At 39.9% G+C, this 19,663-nt stretch overlaps 1 protein-coding gene and 1 long non-coding RNA gene across 10 annotated transcripts in view; one reads left to right on the top strand and one right to left on the bottom strand.

Moving 5' to 3' along the window:
• LOC310708494 overlaps positions 1–19,663 on the bottom strand; it is a 142,888-nt gene that overhangs the window by 38,026 nt on the left and 85,199 nt on the right. The gene's annotated exons all lie outside the window — the stretch shown is intronic.
• The window catches only part of NR5A2 (nuclear receptor subfamily 5 group A member 2), a 116,525-nt gene that overhangs the window by 75,478 nt on the left and 21,384 nt on the right, over positions 1–19,663 (top strand). For 8 of the 9 annotated variants that reach the window (XR_014527019.1, XR_014527020.1, XR_014527021.1 and 5 more), the window contains exons 5-6: positions 5,111–5,230; positions 16,478–16,625. Coding sequence is in view for 4 of the 9 variants with exons in the window: in XM_083506817.1 (XP_083362943.1) it covers positions 5,111–5,230; positions 16,478–16,625 (268 nt within the window). In the remaining 5 variants the exon portion in view is untranslated. Of the gene's footprint in view, positions 1–5,110; positions 5,231–16,477; positions 16,892–16,949; positions 18,455–19,663 lie in introns of those variants that run through there. The other variant, XR_014527023.1, reaches the window with a different exon arrangement.

Raw genomic sequence — 19,663 nt, 5'->3', positions numbered from 1 at the left:
TCAGAGTAGACCTACTGAAATTAATTGATGGACTGAAGTTAGCCACATCCATTAATTTTAAAGGGTGTACTTTGAGTAGGACTAGCACTGGAGCCAACTCTTCGTTTCTAGATAATCGTTGGAATGTAGATGGGACAACTCTACATGTTTCAAACCAATATCCATCAGTCTTAAATACAGTTAAAATTTGTCTTTAAACCTTCTAGTAAAACTGTGCTGAAGAACAAACATAATACTATAACTGAAAGCAATCTGACACATTTGTGGGAATTGGGAAAGGTGCACTGTGGACCTGTAACTCCTACTTTTTCAACAAAGCACGACTGCAATCTTCTCTCCCAGATAACAGGGGACTTTGTTGGAAATGGCATGGGAGATAAATACAACTGGGGCAGAGTGAAAAGGAGCTCTTTTTTAATATAGGCTCAGCCTTGTTCTGTGATCTAAGCAAGAATGAATTATTGTGGTTACATGCAGCATGGGGACTGAGCAAGGTTGCTCCTGTGATAACACAAGCTTCACTTTGACTTAGTAATATATCCCTCTGCTATGTACCCCTCCTCTTTCTTTCGTCCAGCAATATTGTCAAAAGGCTGCACAGCTTGTAAGTAATATTAGAGGGTGTTCATAATAAATTGTCTGCTTTGTGTACCACGCTGGATCCTGCCAAAACCCAGTGGGTCACTTGATGGGCTGGCTGCACGGTGCTTCCAGGCCAAAGGGTCAATCTGTTCTTGAGGAGAGAAAGTTGGATAGGTTCCCAAAACTGAATTAATGTGAGGTTCTCTTGGCTCACAAGCGGGTCAGACTAGATCAGTGTTTCCCAAGCTTTTCCCCCCATGGACTATTTGAAAATTGCTGAGGGTCCTGGTGGACCACTTAATGATTTTTCTGCCAGCTGTAGCATTTGCAATGTGCCGTGCGATTTTTAATTGTAACTGTCTTGCTTCTTCTGTATTATAGCAAGACAAATACAATTAAAACCAATAGGATTATTTAAAGTGATAGATGTGCTGTCTCCTGTCTTCAACTCCAAATCTATAGACATGCTGTGTATCATCTGAATGAAGCTTGTGGACCACAGACCACAATTTGGGAACCCCTGGTGACAGTAAAGAGGCTGCTGCCAACAAAAATGGTAGCCGTGCATTTACCTCCCCCTCTCTCCCCTTTTGTGGAAACACCCAGAACAGGTGCGGGGGACCAAGGGACAAAAATGGCCCCTCAAGCCTCCAAATCTGGCCTTTGCAACTCACCCTACATCACACACCTGGCCATATCCCTCACTGACCCTGTTCTCCACCTTTGTCTAATGATTTTAGCCGGCTGAAATTTGTCCTTGAACTGTGGTTGTAACTCATGGGAGAGTGCTGTGTGTCTGCCACACCTTCTGTCCACATGTTCAGCAGGAGACGGGCTCAGCCAGCTGAAGTGTGTGGAAGGACACCTCTCTTCAATACAGTCCAACCTTGGTTCCTGAACAGCTTAGTTGCCAAACAAATTGACTCCCAAATGTTGCAAACCCAGAAATAAGTGTTCCAGTTTGCAATCGTTTTTCGGAAGTCGAACATCCGACGCGGCTTCTGCTTGAATGCAGGAAGCTCCTGCAGCCAATCGGAAGCCGTGCCTTGGTTTTTGAACGGTTCCAGGAGTCCAGGACTCCTGGTACGGATTAAGTTCGAGAACCAAGGTTTGACTGTACAAGCTTCCATAGCTTGGTGTAGGTTGGGTTCAGTTTGCAGCCTAAGATTAAATAGCCACACTTTTCTGGATGGAAAGAGAAACCAAGTGGGGCTCACATTGTTAGTCCCCCATCCCAATTAAATTTATAAACCTGTTAAAAATACAGTATTCTGCCTGAGCTACCAAGTGCACCCCTGAATATTGGCATTTGGTGACAATTTTAAAACTGTCATATCACAAGCAAATCTTCCAAATGACACAGGCACCATTTTGACTGACCATTTTGTTTCAAAACACAGACTGGATTATTTGTCCAGAACACTTATATTTCTGGTTGTTGTGAGTTGTAAAGTGTACTGACAATAAACTTCCACAAAATGCACCTTTCCCCATTTTAATCGTGAAGATACTCAAGAGCAAAGCCTAAGTTTGCTGTGATTCTTTCCCCTCCCAAAGCCCAACCCCACTGAAATCTGAAACAATGTGCCTGATGAATTATAGTCAAAGTCATTGCAAGCTTTAAACTTAAAATCAATTCACTGTTATTGTGCCACTGATATCAAGCAAAACTATGCTTGAGTTCAGTGGCTATTATTGCAGTAGCCCACAAAAGCTCATGCCAGGAATAATGGCACCTTTAAGATACCATAGCGATATTTGTTACTACTGCTTATAAAGATCTGCAAATAACTGGGTTTTATTCACCATTTTTGATCAATCCTCTAGATTGCATTTGCTCCACCAAAGAGTATGCTTTAGTATTGTATTTTGAATTTCCATTATTTTATGATTTATGGGGAAATAATATGCCTTACATCAATGATAATTCTATGCTGATTTTTTTTCATTCAATTTGTTTACTTGGTTAAGTTTCATTATTCAATTCCAGTTGGGCAAGCTGGCTGCTAGTAATTCTCTTCCTCATGCTCACATGAACAATTTAACATGTGGATTTGGGTCTTTTGAGAATCCACTTTCATTAATACAAAGCAAGCCTCAAAAGTGATCAGCTTTAGCCTAGCATTTAGCACTGGAATGAAATATGTGATTAAACAGTTCACAAAACAGACTCTACATTGCTTTTTTTCTAGCTGCCATTAGACAAATATTATAGTAGAAGACAAATTACGCTATGTGAGTACAAAAACTTCTTGTCTTGTTGTGTCCATTCATGCTCTAAGGCCAGTACTTAGTGACACGACTTGTTTACATTTAACATGTATGCAAGAGATGTTTGTTCAGCATCTGGAAACAGCCAATTCCTCACGGGAAGTTCATCTTGTCTTCTCTCTTATGACATATTGCTGGCAAGCAAAGACCTTTCTTTTCAGTAATGATATTGCTAGTAGTTTGTTTATATTATTTTATGCTACTTCTATAAAATCAGTTGCTAATTGATACTGGTGTCTTTTGTTGCTACTGAGTATGTTTCATTCTGCTGATTAATTTTGTAATTAGTATTCTTGATACTGTTTACAGATACTGTTTGATACTGTTTACAGCTGCCCTGCCTACATGCTTTAATTAATAAACAAATCATAATCTCTGGTTCTGATATTTAGACATGAATATGTTGCTTATGTAGCCGAAACACAATTCCTACACAGGAGAAAGCAGAAGTCACAAACAAATATATTTTCATATTAGAAAGGCTTAACCTGTTGACTGTGTGCCTGTCATACAGCTGTTAAAATCATTGCTGTCCCTCAGTGCCAACAGTTGTTAACCAGTTACTGTAGGTCTTTCGTCTATTGTTCTCTGGCAGGAAATACTACATTTAGTGCATGAACAGGCATGGTATTTCAGATGGAGAGGTGGTGGTCAGAACAGATTTAAGATTTTCAGCAACCAATGATCAGATGCCAATGCTTGGATAAATTCAAAATTAAATAGTTAAAAAGCAATGTATTTTCTGAGCATTTGTTCTGTACTCATTTATAAAATGTAACTACAACAATGTTAATAGTGCAGGTCAATGTACATTTTGTGTGTGAGAGAGAAGCCATAAGAATTGAGCTTTTGAGCTGAACATACATGTTTAAGTCTTTAAGCAAGAAGAAGCAACCTCTCCTCCCAAGAAATCTCCTATTTTCCCATAGGTGGAAAAGCAATGAATCATCCCTTCCCAGCACATTATTGTTACAACCAACAGCCTACCCCTGACTGCATTTCCTCCTACAAAGCAAACAAAAAACTCAACACATCAACACCGGTTATGACCATTACAGGATTCTCACACGCTACTCTCAGTCCTCCAGCAATATTAATATACCTGGGCTACTTTTTCAGGGCTTGGTGAAACTCACAGCTTCTCAACCACAGTCTGAATGTACTAATGATTAATTTTATTTGTATTTGCAGGGTAATTTCTTAAAGTTTACATACTAATATTTTTCCTTTTCCTTTTTTGAAATTATGAAATTACCGTATTTTTCGCTCTATAAGACGCACCAGACCACAAGACGCACCTAGTTTTTGGAGGAGGAAAACAAGAAAAAAAATATTCTGAATCTCAGAAGCCAGAACAGCAAGAGGGATGGCTGCGCAGTGAAAGCAGCAATCCCTCTTGCTGTTCTGGCTTCTGGGATAACTGCGCAGTCTGCATTCGCTCCATAAGACGCACACACATTTCCCCTTACTTTTTAGGAGGGAAAAAGTGAGTCTTATAGAGCAAAAAATACGGTAAACCTAAGTGAGAAGGAATATAAATTCCTGTCTTTGCTATTACCTTTTGTTTTTGGGTGGACACAATACTGCTCAGTTGCACCAAAATTCTGATTTTTAAAATTATTTTCTCTGGAAAGTAGGTAACAAAACGAAAATGGGAGAGGAGTTCAAAATGAACTAGGCAGCTCTTCTGCATTATCTGAACTTTCAAAACAAAAAACAAAACTGGATTCATGTATGCACCACAGAAACTGCCCAGAAGTCATTTTCCTGTTGTCTGGAGGAAGGAATTTCCTGGGTCATTTTAAACCTACTTCTAGATCTTCCATGGTGTTTATACGGCTCTAAATTTCTTTTCAGCCCTTGTCAATTACAGCTCTGACTTCATTCATTAACTAAAAGCTGTGAAAGGCTGAAGCAGGCTCATATTTCATAAAGAAATTGCTTTGAATGGTGCCTGCATATTTTGCTTCAGAGCCTTCCTTTAACAAGGACTAGACACTTACTTTTTTTTCCAGAGTCTGGGCCGCTTTATGGCTCCCAACCTGGTACAGCAGAGACCCTTCTCCCTTCCACAAAAACAGCCCTGAGTATTCCAGTTGCTGAGGATCAGCTACAGAGGCCTTGGCCTAAGGTTCCTCCCCAATGGTTTTAAGAGTACCTAAGAATTCTGTCACCAGAAAACTCAAAAGTAAACGGCAACAATAAGCCACCAAGGAAATATCATATATTTCAAAAATATGTATTTCTTTGTCTACAGGTTGATGACCAAATGAAGCTGCTTCAGAACTGCTGGAGTGAACTCTTAATTCTAGATCATATTTATCGCCAAGTGGTACATGGTAAAGAAGGCTCCATCCTCCTAATCACTGGGCAACAAGTGAGTTTGCAAACTGAATATTCGTTTTTAAACCTCTTTCCAAACTGTAGGAAATTAGCTATGTCTCAAACGTTCCTGGTATTACACCGAAAGCCTTTCCTATTGAACCACGGTATTAGCTGCAAAACAACTGAAGTAAAATGATCATCCACACTGTGATCTTCAGATGAAAAAGGGTGGTATATAAATTTAATAAATAAAATTTTTAAAGTAAATTCTGTTGCTGAACCAAACTTGTTACAACTTATATAAACATTTACTCGTCTACCTCTGTGAGTGAGGCATGGCATGTAAGAAGCATGATATCTGCAGCATAATGCCAATCCATTTTTTTTAAAAATGGGAATTTATTTCAGATAAATCGTGAGTCAACATACCTTTAAAGCACATTTATACCACTTTTAACAGCCATGGCTTCTCCCAAAGAATCCTGGGAACTGTAGTCCCCCCCACTACAATTCCCATCACCCTTAACAAACTCCAGTTCCCACAATTCTTTGGTGGAAGCCATGTGTTTTAAATGTATGGTTTGTAGAGGGGGTTGGCATAGTGGGAAGTAGAAGCAGATGGTATGAATTAAAGGAATCAGCCCATGCAAAGAAAAAATGAGGAAAAAAACAAGAACTCTGAAAGCAATGAAGAGCAACATTTGTGAGGCCAAACACTGTGATGCAAGCCATAAGTTCAAGTTCAGATGTAACATTAAGTCAAGCCATGGTTTAGCACCATGTAGATGTATTTCAAATAGTCCTGTTTTCTCAGCACTTCAGAATTAGACTGCCAGAGAGAATAGTGCACTGTAGTACACTGTCATCTAGTGTGCACTGTGTGCAAACATTTAAAAAAGATTCTGTGATAATATATTAATTCAGCTACTTACTGAATTCATTTACTTACTTGGATTCAGAAGCAGCTTGCCAGGTGTAGTGGGAATTGCCTGGCAGATCAGTTGCTGTTGCTTACTGGGAGAGCGAGAGGCAAGGCAGTGGGGAGGCTGGTGCAGTGTAGGTGCACTGGCTCAGCCAGTTAGGTGCTCCTGCCACTGCTTTTGCACCTCACTGACCTTCCCGCCACCTTGCCCCTTTCTGGTAAGCAGCAGTGACCTACCTGCTAGGAAGCTAGCATAGCAGCTTCGGCACACACAGCAAGCCACTTCCACTCAGATTAGGAGAATCAGAAGCAGCTTTAAAAGTCAAGCTTAAAAGCCACAGAGGGCACAGACTTCCAGGGAGTTCTCCTGCATAGACAAGCTCCAGTCAAACAAATGCAACATGCACAAGAGAACTGCCATAATCTTGCACAGCTTGAGATCACTCTCGACGATTGTGGTGAGAGAAGTTGCTCATACGTCGTGGCCGGGTTCATTTATAATTTCCAAGAGCCCTGGCAAAGTAAATGAGAGCGACAAGGCAAATTAAATGAAAATGTTACTCTTTGAAAATGTCTTTCAGCTCTAATGGAAAAGAATGTATGGTGTCATTGGAAAGGCAGAGTGCATTTTGTGTGTGTTATTTCTGATTCAAAGTGAAACCAAATGATGGTCCACTGGCATTTAAGTAGCTGAAACCTAAACTGCCTCCATTTATATACATATGAGGAAACAGTTGCTTGTTTGGACTGCAAACTACATTATTCAATTGCTATTCAAAATTTGCATAGAGAGACTTAGCCCTAATTTAAACCATGTAGGGTGATTCCTTTGTGCCTACAAAGAGAGTTGCATGTGTTGTGTGCGTCAGGCAGAAAGACATACACATTATATGAAAGGCAGGTGAATAAACCATTTGATCACAGCTACATTAACCATGGGCATGATCAAGTCATAAGTGGTGTTTAGTCCCATTGGTTTCAGTGAACTCTGCCTGGCAATATGCTCCTAGGAAATTGATCAAGCCTGGGACAGATTTTCCAAAGCTAAGAACTACTCTATGAGGCTCCATGCCAGATAATTTCTGAACTGCACAAGCCACCTGGATAGCCTTTAAATAAATGAGCAAGGGTTGCAAAGACAAAACAGAGCATTTAATCACATTTAGACAATAACAGGCTCAAGCTCACTAACTACAGATCATAAAATGTCTTTGGAATTCCCCTCCACCCGGACTAAATCAAAATAATTTCTAATTTGGACTGACTCCATTTCTGGCCCTCTCCTCTCAGACCAATTTAAACCCCCAACTTCATGTAAGTTTCTGATTGTATTTGTCATTGTAACTCTGACAGCTATGTAGATTTTATCTTTATTTTTGAGCATCCTATATACACTATTCCTTGAATGGGTGATTTAATAGACCTGCTGCAAAAGGCAATGTAAACAGAAGAGGAAAGAAGCAAATTTATACTGCAGTCTTGCACACACGTACCAGGGGAAAAGTCCCACTGAAATCAATGGCGCTTACTTATGAGTAGAAATGTACAGGACTGTGTTGTTAAATGCCAGTTCTTACATAAAGAATTATGATCAGACCCATTAGCAGTTCCTTCAAACCAAGTTGTCTATTACTCACTCTTTTCATTCTTTGCACAAAATGCTGCTCATCTGCTACAATGATTACTGTTTTAAAAGCAAACAAAGTGCATTCTTTCACTCAAGCATCATTTAAAAACCAGGAATGAATTGTTCTTTTCAGATGCACAATATTGCAACAGTTATTATTCCCCATGTATATTTCAGTTTCCAGAGTTATTCTGCACACTTTAAAAGAAAGTTAAATTTCTTCAAGGCTGCAGAATATGAAGATACTACTGTTATTTGCTGTAATTATTATCTTTGTTAAAAGAAAGCAAACAAAAATGCTATGAAGGTTTAGTCTGAGATGAAGTACTCCCTACAGTTTATTTTCTGCAAATACTATTACACAGTTAAATAGTTGGAAGTCCACGCAGTCATAAAGAATTCATTGTGTAATAAACTTACAGTGCAATGGTCTACATGCCCACTCAGAGGTAAGTCTCTCTGTGTTTAATGGAGTTTACTCCCAGTTTAGTGGGTGCTGGGCTGCAGCTTTGGCTTTCTTGTGAAGAAAGAGCAGAGTTCATAGTGAAGATGTCAGTCTCACTACAAAACATACAGATCTTAAATATAGACCATCTACAAAACAGATATGCAGATGACACAACTTCGATGGCAGAAAGTGAGGAGGAATTAAAGAACCTTTTAATGAGGGTGAAAGAGGAGAGCGCAAAATATGGTCGGAAGCTCAACATCAAAAAAACTAAGATCCTGGCCACTGGTCCCATCACCTCCTGGCAAATAGAAGGGGAAGAAATGGAGGCAGTGAGAGATTTTACTTCCTTGGGGCTCCATGATCACTGCAGATGGTGACAACAGTCACGAAATTAAAAGACGCCTGCTTCTTGGGAGAAAAGCGATGATAAACCTAGACAGCATCTTAAAAAGCAGAGACATCACCTTGCCAACAAAGGTCCGTATAGTTAAAACTATGGTTTTCCCAGTATTGATGTATGGAAGTGAGAGCTGGACCATAAAAGAAGGCTGATCGCCAAAGAATTGATGCTTTTGAATTATAGTGCTGCAGGAGACTCTTGAGAGTCCCATGGACTGCAAGAAGATCAAACCTATCCATTCTTATAGAAATCAGTCTTGAGTGCTCATTGGAAGGACAGATTCTGAGGCTGAGGCTCCAATACTTTGGCCACCTCATGAGAAGAGAAGACTCCCTGGAAAAGACCCTGATGTTAGGAAAGATTGAGGGCACAAGGAAAAGGGGACAACAGAGGACGAGATGGTTGGACAGTGTTCTTGAAGCTACCAATATTAGTTTGACCAAACTGCAGGAGGCAGTGGATGACAAGAGTGCCAGGCGTGCTCTAGTCCATGGGGTCACGAAGAGTCAGACACGACTAAACAACAAACAATACATTGAAAGAAATAGTTCATTGCTCTTTGGCCAACCAGACCAAACACATACAAAACTCATACTAATACGCACAGCCCACTATATTCATTATTATTTTATAAAAGAGAGTGATAAAATCAACAATAATTTTAACACAATAAAATTATTATTAGGGGGGAACATTATACCATTTAAAAACCATGCTAGTTATATCTCATAGATTTTGCTGTTGGGGCAGAACATTGGATTAGTAGGAGAATGCTTTATTTTATTTTTTAATTGGGCAGTCAGGAAAAATACTGACCCCTTACTACTTTACCTTCAAAATCAAAATAGTAAAAGTTTTAAATTAAATTAAAACACACTACTCTGCTTTCCACAGCTTCCCCCTTCCCCAGTGACTACAGACCTAAGATAATTCCTCTTAGGAATGAATCTTCTGCACAACTGAACACAAGTAGAACTTGGGCCATCAGTAAAATGTGCTATAATCAAGATAGATTAAGACTGGTTGAAAAATATGGCCTCTGGGTAGAAGAACCAAAAGAGGATGTCTATGATACAAGCACCAAGTCCACTTTTTGCAGCCATTTTATGCCACCTTCCATGTCGTCACAGCAGCCATGTAGAACAGGTTAGGCTGAGAGTTGGAGACTGACCCAGAATATGAAGTGAGCTAAAAATAATGAGAATCGAGTGTAAAATACAGCACAAAACATGCTCAGTGTTTTCTTTTTTCTTAAGGTTGCCAGAATCGTGTGTGTGTGTGTGTGTGTGTGTGTGTGTGTGTGTATGTGTGTTTTGCAGAGAGTTATGAAACTGCACATGCTCAGCATAGTTTTTGTAGTCCATGAAAGCTTATGTAATAATGCTAGTTAGTCTTTAAGATACTTCAAGGCGTATTTTCTGGTACCTTATTTAATGTATTCATTGAGCAGGGTGGGGGTGTTTGAAATTACCAAGGTCCCCATCCGCCTTGTATAGCAGGATAAGTACAAGAGCTACTTCCTTGTCTGCACCTGAGCAGCTTAAAAATAAGGATATTTTCAGTCAGCTCCTTTACGGTAATTATATATATATCCTGCTTTCTTAGCCTGCCAAGCCTGCCAAAGCTATTCATAATACAAATATATTTATTTTTATTTGGAAAGATTGTGTAAAACATGTAATCACAAAACTTTCTGAGTGATGTACATAATAAAACACAACTGAAATTCACAGAGCTGTTACATATATGCAAAATATTACTGTGGATGAAACACAGAAAAAAAAACCCAGTAAAACTTTATATATATATATATATATATATATATATATATATATATATATATGTAAATAACTGAACTATATGTCTAGGTAGGCCCGCTGAAATTTTCAAAGAAGGTTTCAGCATGCAAATAAAAACAATATAGTGAGGGTGCTTGCATAATGTCAATGGGCAGGGAGTTCCAAAGTAGAAACACTGCAACTGCGCATAACATGAAGCCATGGTTTAGCACAGTACGGAACAGCCTAAACAAACCGAAGCAAAGGATGAGACTCACATGCTCCCCTTCCCAAGTGCTTCTCTTCCATAACTAGGAGGAAGAATTTGGCAGAGTTTAGTTTTGCTTTTACAGGAATCTCTCAGCTCACCATTATATTCAATCCAGGAATCCCGGCTTAAAACAAATAATGATTAGGTCAACAAACCAACTTTTATAATCCTAGGTGTGAAGTTGACTTCTAATGAAACTAGCCATTGTTTAAGCCAAGGCTCAAAGCTGATCCTAAGCATTTCCCCTTCTTTCAGCTTCTCACCTTCAAGCAACGACAGCTGATGACTTTGCACTGATGCAGCAGTCGGAATGCCCCTTCCAAAGCACTTACTTGCTGGTGTAGCAAGATTTTTGGGATAGGGCTGTAAATCTTCTTAGTGCCAAGTGCACAGAGTGCGTTAAGTTTCTTGATTCAGTTGTAATAGGATAGGTCTCACTTGCTCCATGCTAAAGCCATCAAGCTTTGCTTTGCAGAGTTCAGCTAGGAATGCACACACACAAGAGCAGGAATAGGCAAACTCGACCCTTCAGATGTTTTGGGACTACAACTCCCATCATCCCTAGCTAACAGGACCTGTGGTCAAGGATGATGGGAGTTGTAGTCCCAAAACATCTGGAGGGCCGAGTTTGCCTATGCCTGTCTGCACAAGAATCTACTAAACAATGGGGAGGTGGAGGATCAGGATCTACTGGTAGACCTATGGTTGCTTTGCAGATCAGCTAGTTGCTTAGGGCTTTAGCTCAGTGTTAGAGCACCTGCTTTCCAGGTTCAATACCTGGCATGCCCAAGTATGGCTGGGAAAGCCCCCTGAAGAGCTGTTGCCAGTCACTGTGAGCAATACTAGACCAATGCTCTGCTGTCCTACTGCTCTAACCTTAAGGTTATTAGCAATAAAATAAAATAAAATACTTGAGGGGGAGGGAACAGGACTTGGGGGAAACAGGACTTGGGAGCCTGTTTCTGGTACTGCTCACAGATTCAAGACACCCCCGGTACTCATAGGCACTATGTTCCTTAATTCCTTGTGTTTCCCCTTTTTTTGCACTTGGCTCTGGGTGGTAGACCACAGGGTTCTAGTAAAAAAAAAAAAAAGCAGATCCCACATGCCCACCCCTGCCATAGCTATTTGGCATCTCCCCTCTATATGTCTAGAAGCAGGAACCAGCGCAGGAAATGGCATTTTTCATTGTTCGTAATGCACCAATGGCCCATAAATGTATAAGATATTTTATAGCACTTTGAAGCATTATCAGTTTTACTATTTGCATATTAGAACTAATTAGCAACCTCTGTAACATCATCCTGAGGGAGAGGTCTGCTGGCAACTTAATTCATTATCTTCTATTATTGGCATATCATGTTAAAATGGCAGGCATCGTACACTGTACAAGTCATCACAATTTTAATTAATTTGATTTCACGATGCCTGCTGTCTCTATCTAGGAGGAACCCATTCCCACTCTTAATGTATGAAAGTCCTCTGCTTTCCTGCAGTAAAGTACTTGCTGAAGAAATATTTATATAATATTTCCATTATATAAATGTTATCTACGATCTTTGCAGATAAAATGCAATTTGTAATCATAAAGTTATCATTGTTTATCATGTAAATTTGTATTGGGGGGGATGCTAAATTAGTTTCACTGACAGTATAATCATTTTAACAGGAAATACTGCTTGAAGAGAAAAGGTTGCCTAAGACTCATCATGGCACACATTTGCTTCTAGTGCAAGAGTCTGACTTGTGAAATTGCACTAGTGCCAAGATCAGATCCTAGTCAAAACACTGAAAGAACAATTTCATCTACCACCTTCCTGAAACGCAACACACAAGGAAGAAACTAAGATTAAAAATAGAAAAACTAAAGAAAGTTCCCCTTACCTTAATGCATTCAACAACAACAAAGACTAAGTTCTAATTAACTACATGGATCATTAACTTTAATCATTCACAGAACTGAAAGCAAATGCCTTTCAACCTCCACTCTGCAAAAACGTTTATCCCAGCATCTAATAAACAGAGACTAATGTATTAACAACATGTCACTATTACCTTTCCCAATGCTCAGATAAGCCACTGCAGTTAACTTGCCAATTTCCACTACCTCTAAGACCTTTATCAACTATTTCTTAGCAGATGGGACATTGGAGGAAGTTACGCTGCTTTGCAACTGTAATCTTAGCTAAAAGATTCATAACCAGACCCCCCATTTTTACACTGTTTCCAGCCTGTCAATTTGAACAAGATAACTACAGAATCAACAGATAGGTCATACTCTGTTATTTCAAAAAATGATTTTAAGAACCCTTTCCCAATATTGCACAATTGCCATCATAAGTACAGAAAGTTGTGGTTCAACAGGCCTTCTAGGTTTCCTCTGTATCTTGGGCACCCTTAAGGTTTCTATTTAAGTCTTGCTTTCTCGCAGGCAGGTAAAAACTTTTTAACAGCTAAGAACTTACATCAATTTCCAGCTGAAATTGAGAAAAAATGTGCTATCTCTTGAAAGGAGTGGAAACGGGTGCAAGAATGTATGCAAGAACAGAAACCAAAGATTTTTCAGCTTCAGTGGATGGGAGAATATTCAGCACAACTATATGCATTTGTTTTTTGACCCAGCTAGGAAGCCTACACAAAATACTCCTATCTGCATGGAAAATGTACACTTCTACTGGAGTATATTTCTCCTGTTGGATGGGGAAGTCCCAGCAAAATCCACCACAGCTTGGAAATTCTAAATGGTAGTGAACATTTGCTAGGCACAAACCACAGTTTGAGGTGTATTGGCTGCATGAAGCAATCCTTTCTAGAGTTGGTCTTTCAGAGGGTTGTGGGTCATATGCTAGAGCTGCAATTAAGATACTCTATCATCAGTTATACTATTCTATTTGGCCAAGTGGTTCTTGGTTTCCAGTTTTTGAAGCATAGCAAAAACTGTCCAAAACAAAAGCAAAATAAATGAGTGTACTCATCTTTCACAACAATACATCTATCAGACCACTTTCAAATATCTGAAACAGACCACTGTCCTGTCTGTGGTGTGCAAAGTTTCAAGCAGTACTTACAGAGCATCATGCAGTCATCATTCTAGAAGGAGTCGCTCAGTGAACATGGTCATGTGTAGGTCTTAAATATCTGGATAATATCCACCCATAGGGCAAGCTGTACCTCACATTCCTCCCCCCCCCTATCATTTTCATTCACACTCTAATATATTGGCTCAAAAGGCTACCCTTTTCATAGATAAGTAGCCCATAGACTACGCAGAGAAGATAATATTCACTTTAATAATAACACTTCCTCCCCACCCCCCCTAGAAGAGACATTAACTGGGGCTTTTTCATGCACAGTTGAGTTTATATAAACTGATTGACACCTTTGGGGGTCGTCTTTCCACTGACTCATAATTTTGCTCACTCGTGAAAAAGGTTTTCTCGGTGCTCTGTATTCTCTAGTTAAAGCTGAAAATTCAACTCATCATATTTACACAATAAAAAAAATCCATTCTGCCTTGTTTTTAATTGCAAATCTGACTCAAGGGACCAATTCTCCTGCTTAGGAGGCATCCCTGTGCCTTCTACTAGGGAACCAAGTGCAGTCAATTATGGTAATGAAATGTCAATAAATATAAAAATTTAATACAGTCGGCTCTGGGTGAGTGGCAGATGAAGACTTGCCTCCCAGACAAATTTGCTGGTTCTGCAAATATTAAATGCATCTGAAAGAGCAGCTAGTTGCCTAAGAGCCTTCCAGTAGCAGAGGGTGGAAGAATCTACCTATTGGGGTTTCCCATTATGTTATCATCTCAGTGGTACAGGCAGCGATATTCTTGACATTCATCCCAACATCTTAACTTATTATTAAGAAGTGAAGATCATATTTTCTCTTGTGTGGAAACAGCAATTGGTTACCTCACCAAGGGATTCCCACATGCCCTCCCAATACATCACAGAGGGGAAGTTCAGCTGCAAATTAGATGTCTCAGCAGGAATTACACTTTTCTAAAAACAGTAGCCTAGCTAATGTCCTGGGGTAGGGCTGTAAAATGATTTACATAAATGTCATTTGCTTACATTACAGGCACAGTTTTATGTCTTCATTTATTGAAAAAGGTGGTTCAGCCCACTGTCCAAACTCCCAGTCCACTGGACTAGATGGAATTTGGGTGAGGCAGAGGTTTCCCTCGGCCTAGCCCTGTCTTGTTCCTCTGGCTTCCACTGGTAGGGGAGCTCAACTGGTGCACCTTCCCTGGGTAGGCAGAAGTTTCTGCAGGTGATATCCCTGCCAGAGATACTTAATGAGTCATTCTGGAAGTAAGGTGGTGGGGTATCTGCTGAATCCTCAGGGGCTGAATTTGGCCAAGTGGCTGATTGGTTTTCAGCAGTCATTTGTTTCTTCCACAGCTGTACTGAATGTTCTGGATGTTATACAGTCGTACCTTGGTTGTCGAATGCCTTGCAACTCGGATGTTTTGGCTCCCGAATGCCGCAAACTCGGAAGTGAGTGTTCCGGTTTGCAAACATTATTTGGCACCCAAACGTCCGACGCGGCTTCTGCAGCTTCCAATTGAGTGCAGGAAGCTCCTGCAGCCAGTTGGAAGCCGCACCTTGGTTTCCGAACATTTTCAGAAGTCAAACTGACTTCCGGAATGGATTCCGTTCAAAAACCAAGGTACGACTGTACTGGTGACTTTTATTTATATTTGTTGCCTTGATGTTTTTATGAAAACTCCTCAAGGATGATTGATAGTGTTAGCTAAATTAAATAAACACACAATGTTGACTGTTAAAAGTTCCACTACATTCAATGGTGTCTTTAGACTGCAGCATTAAACTCTCAAAAAGTGGTGCATCAATGTTAATAATTACTTTTCTCAGGAAGGCTCGAACAGTAGCCTAAAAACAACAAACAAATGAAAAACAGATATGGCAGTTGTGTACATCAAATGAACCTTTATCTACAGTGGTACCTCTGGTTACAAACTTAATTCGTTTCAGAGGTCTGTTCTTAACCTGAAACCGTTCTTAACCTGAGGTACCACTTTAGCTAATGGGCCTTCCCACTGCCGCTGCGCGAGGTAAAGTTCTTAACCCGAGGTGCTACTTCCGGGTTAGCAGAGACTATAACCCAAAGTGTTTGTGAACTGAGGTGTTTGTTACCTGAGGTACTACTGTACTAAGTCCAAGGGCCACAGGAGTATAAAGGTTTGAAGAAACAGAAGAGGACAAGATAGTTAAGCTGTGCATCAGCTGATACATATTCCCCATTAGATACTGTCCAGGAAACGATGTAAGGCCTTTTGAACTGAGAAGGCATTTAATTTCTTATTTAAAATAGTTATGTGCCGCTCTTCAATATCTAAATCCCAGAGTGGTTCATACTGACTTTAAAAATGCATCAAAATAATGCAATAAAGAATAAAAGCAGCATAGAGAGATAAATAGAGCACTATTTAGCAGTAATGTATGTTTAAGGTTTTATTCTTTGTGTGTGAAAAGCATACATGTCTTTCAAAATTATATTTGCGTTCCACTCTGCCTCAGAGGAGCTTAGAGGGACATAGTATGGTGTTAAGCAAACAAGCAGAAAAATAAGTTAGGCTACATGTGATGTTAAATGCGTGCTTTCATTTCATGTGTCTCCACCCCACACCTCTGCTGTAGTGGAGCTACTATAGCAGAGCCAGGTAAGGATCAAGACAGCAAAACCTGATGCTGGGGGCCCAGTGAAAATGACCTTTCCTTCCAAAGCTGTTAGAAGTCCCAGGAATAATTGAGCAAAAGTATGAAATAGCAGTATTAATGTATCTGGTTAAGATAACTCAATGTAAATATTACTCTTTTGCAGGTGGATTACGCTGTAATAGCATCTCAGGCAGGAGTCACACTCAACAATCTTATGAGCCATGCACAGGAGCTAGTAGCAAAACTACGATCTCTGCAGTTTGATCTACGAGAGTTTGTGTGTCTCAAATTTTTGGTGCTATTCAGTTTAGGTAGGTACTGCCGCCATTTAATTATTGCTTATATGTCTCAACATTACCTATTTTTCTAAATTAGAGTGTATCGTTTGTCATCGTTGAGGTCTGGAAAAATACACAATTATTGTATTATATCCATAGTATGGTTCTCTGAGTGATGTAGAAAAAAGACTATATTATAGAAGACAAAAATATAAATTTTACCATTTTAAAAACACAGCAGAGATTTAAAAAAAAAAATGAAGAGCAACCGCATTCAAATCCATCAAGTCATATGGAGAGTTAAAATTATCACATAAGAGCTAAAAAGTAAGACCAAGACAGCCACAGCACAAGCAGAGCCAAAGCATCAGAACCAGTCTTACAAAATGCTAATGAATAGTGAGACTTTGTGACATCAGGTATGGAGCAGGTAAAGAGGGGGCTGGATCAGCTGTGGAACTGAATTCCACAACCAAATTGACATCAAATGATTGACAAGTGAGTTGTCCTACACTTGGGGGAACCACAGTATAAGGGATTTTGCCAGTCCTGGGTGTGGCATATGTGTTGGGCTGCTCTCATGGCCTGCAAGGTCCTTTGTGCATTGCTTCCCAAACTTCAGGCAACCAGCTGGCTGTCGGGCACTTGGAAAACACTGTGCAAAGGGCTTTGCAAGCCCTGACCATAGGGCTGTACTGGAAGGATTGGCTGTGTGAGCAAGTTCACCATGAGGAACTTGGTGACAAAGCTGATCCAGCAGGCTTTAAGTCACCAGCTGATGGGCAGTGACTTCAACCCTGCTTTCTGCAGGCATGGAGAATCCATTACCTGTGTTGCTCTGGACAAGCAGAAAGGGCAGAAGTGGCAATGGTTGGCCAACTTGAGGGGAAACACCACTGGCAGCAGTACTCGCTTAAAACAAAAAAGAAAAAACATTCCTGGCGCTGAATGGAAGGCAAGGAAAGAAAGAAAAATATCCAGGCGCCTTAATGCCCAGTGTAGTACTGGCTGATTCTTCCATCACCCCCACCCACCAGTATCCATTATGTGAGACTGCAAATAAAAATGTATCACACCGAGGAGGAAGAACCAACATCATGCTTTTAAAAATCATTAAAACAGAGAAGCTAATATTAGGCAAAATCAGAGCCAATGACAGGCACAGCCAGCACCAATAACAGGTGAAGCCAGAGCCAATGGCAGACAATTGTCACACAAGCTAGTGTGTTTCTTTAGAATGATACTATCTGGTTACCAGGATCAGGCCCCTTCATCATTTCAACAGGTTTCAAGGTTAAAGAAAGTTCATGCCACAAACTGTTCCATGCCTTTGAGATGTGCCCAATGTACAGAACCAAAGGGGCATGTGCCCTTGTGCCACTGTAGACACATTGGTACAAAACACTATTCTGTGCCCATTAAGGATATCATGGTCTACTGGCATGCTGTACAGTTTCAGTTCTGGCCTTTCTAATCGCCTGGACTGCAGAACAGGATGTCAAACTAATGGTCTCTTGTGCACTGTGCCTGGCCTCTGCTTGGAGAACTTTCCCCTCAAAGGATTTCCTTAGGCCTTTCTTGTCATCAGATCATACCTAGAAATTCAAATGTCATTCTCAGCTGGCTGCGTTCTAACTTAATCCCCTCATCCTTCCTCTCATTTTGGAACTCAGCAGTTTTTCCTGAATTTGGCAGATTCAAAACATGCACATTTTTAATATCGTAAACCAGGGTGGATTGACTGAAATCAAGATAATAAAATCACGAAGAAGAAGAAGAAGAAGAAGAAGAAGAAGAAGAAGAAGAAGAAGAAGAAGAAGAAAGACCAATTCATATAACTGATTTAAAGCAAAAGAAACAACTCACTAGTTTATTATTTAGATACAGTACTTCCTCAGTAAAAGTGCATAATTGGTTGCTTTAATCAAAGAAACGTTTATAATTAGGGTATTATCTCTGAAGCAGTTCCTGAATTCAGGTGGTTACTAGGCATGAAATAACCTAACAAGTAACCTGGATTTATTAGTGGTCATTTGCCAGTCCCTGGCTCCTAGAATCAAGCCATTGGATAAATACATATAATATAGTGCCACATGGTGACAGATGAAGATGTTTTCCCTACAGTTTTCAAAGCAAAGCAACCTAAAAGCACCTTTCATAAGGTGATCAGGAGCTCATAAGAGGGTTGCACATTTCGCTTTAAGAGATTGTGGGTTGGATCCAGAGTTAAGTGAGCACAGGGGCTCGTGGAAGCTGATTTTCTTCCCAATGGGCATCTCTTACCTTAGTTTGGAATGTAATATATTTTCACACACATTAGGCAGTGCAACCCAAACGTCTAAGGAGCTATACAGCCTACTCTGTGATGAAATATTTAAAGAGATCCTTCGCACTTCAGTGGTATTTTAAATTAGCTGAATATCTGAATTACATTTGGAAAATGCTCACGTTTACTTTAAACAGTCTTTACGTTTGATCACTTTCATCAGCAGCTCCCAGTACTTTGCATTCATTTAGAACATCTACCATTCTGTGTCCTGTCACTTGAGGCTCTCTGGCAAGGAGACAATCTTGGTCTCAAATGAGAAACTGAGTGCAACTCTCAGCATTTGACATCTGGTTCTCTTAGTAATCTAAAACATTTGTGTTGCACCTTTCTACCCTTATAAAGCAAGCAAGCAAGCAAGCAAATAAAAAAAGATAAAAACAGAATAATCAAATAAGCAATAAATAATATATACGGTAACTACAAATATTAAAACCACAGCAAGCAGCCCCAAAAACGGTTAAAGGGATATGACAACAGCCAGCCAGTCAATTAGCTCAAAGACTCCCTGAAACATTATCATCTTAGCTTGCTGTCTTGATTTTTAGCTTGAGGGAGCCATGCGAACTTCTTTTTGAGAAGAATTGCAGGGCCAACAAACTATGGTGTATGATTATGTGTGACCAAGGCCACAGTAACAACTAACCATTTTCTAAGTAAAGTTTGAAATCAGATACTCTCATTTCACATAGTAATAGCTGTTGCTAAATAATGGAGCAATCCTTGGTGTGCCTACTGAAATAGT

Source organism: Podarcis liolepis (assembly GCF_965112155.1).
Source record: "Podarcis liolepis genome assembly, chromosome: 6".
NCBI lineage: Eukaryota > Metazoa > Chordata > Lepidosauria > Squamata > Lacertidae > Podarcis > Podarcis liolepis.
Note: the sequence above shows the minus strand (reverse complement) of the source record. Positions and strands in the feature narration are given on the sequence as shown.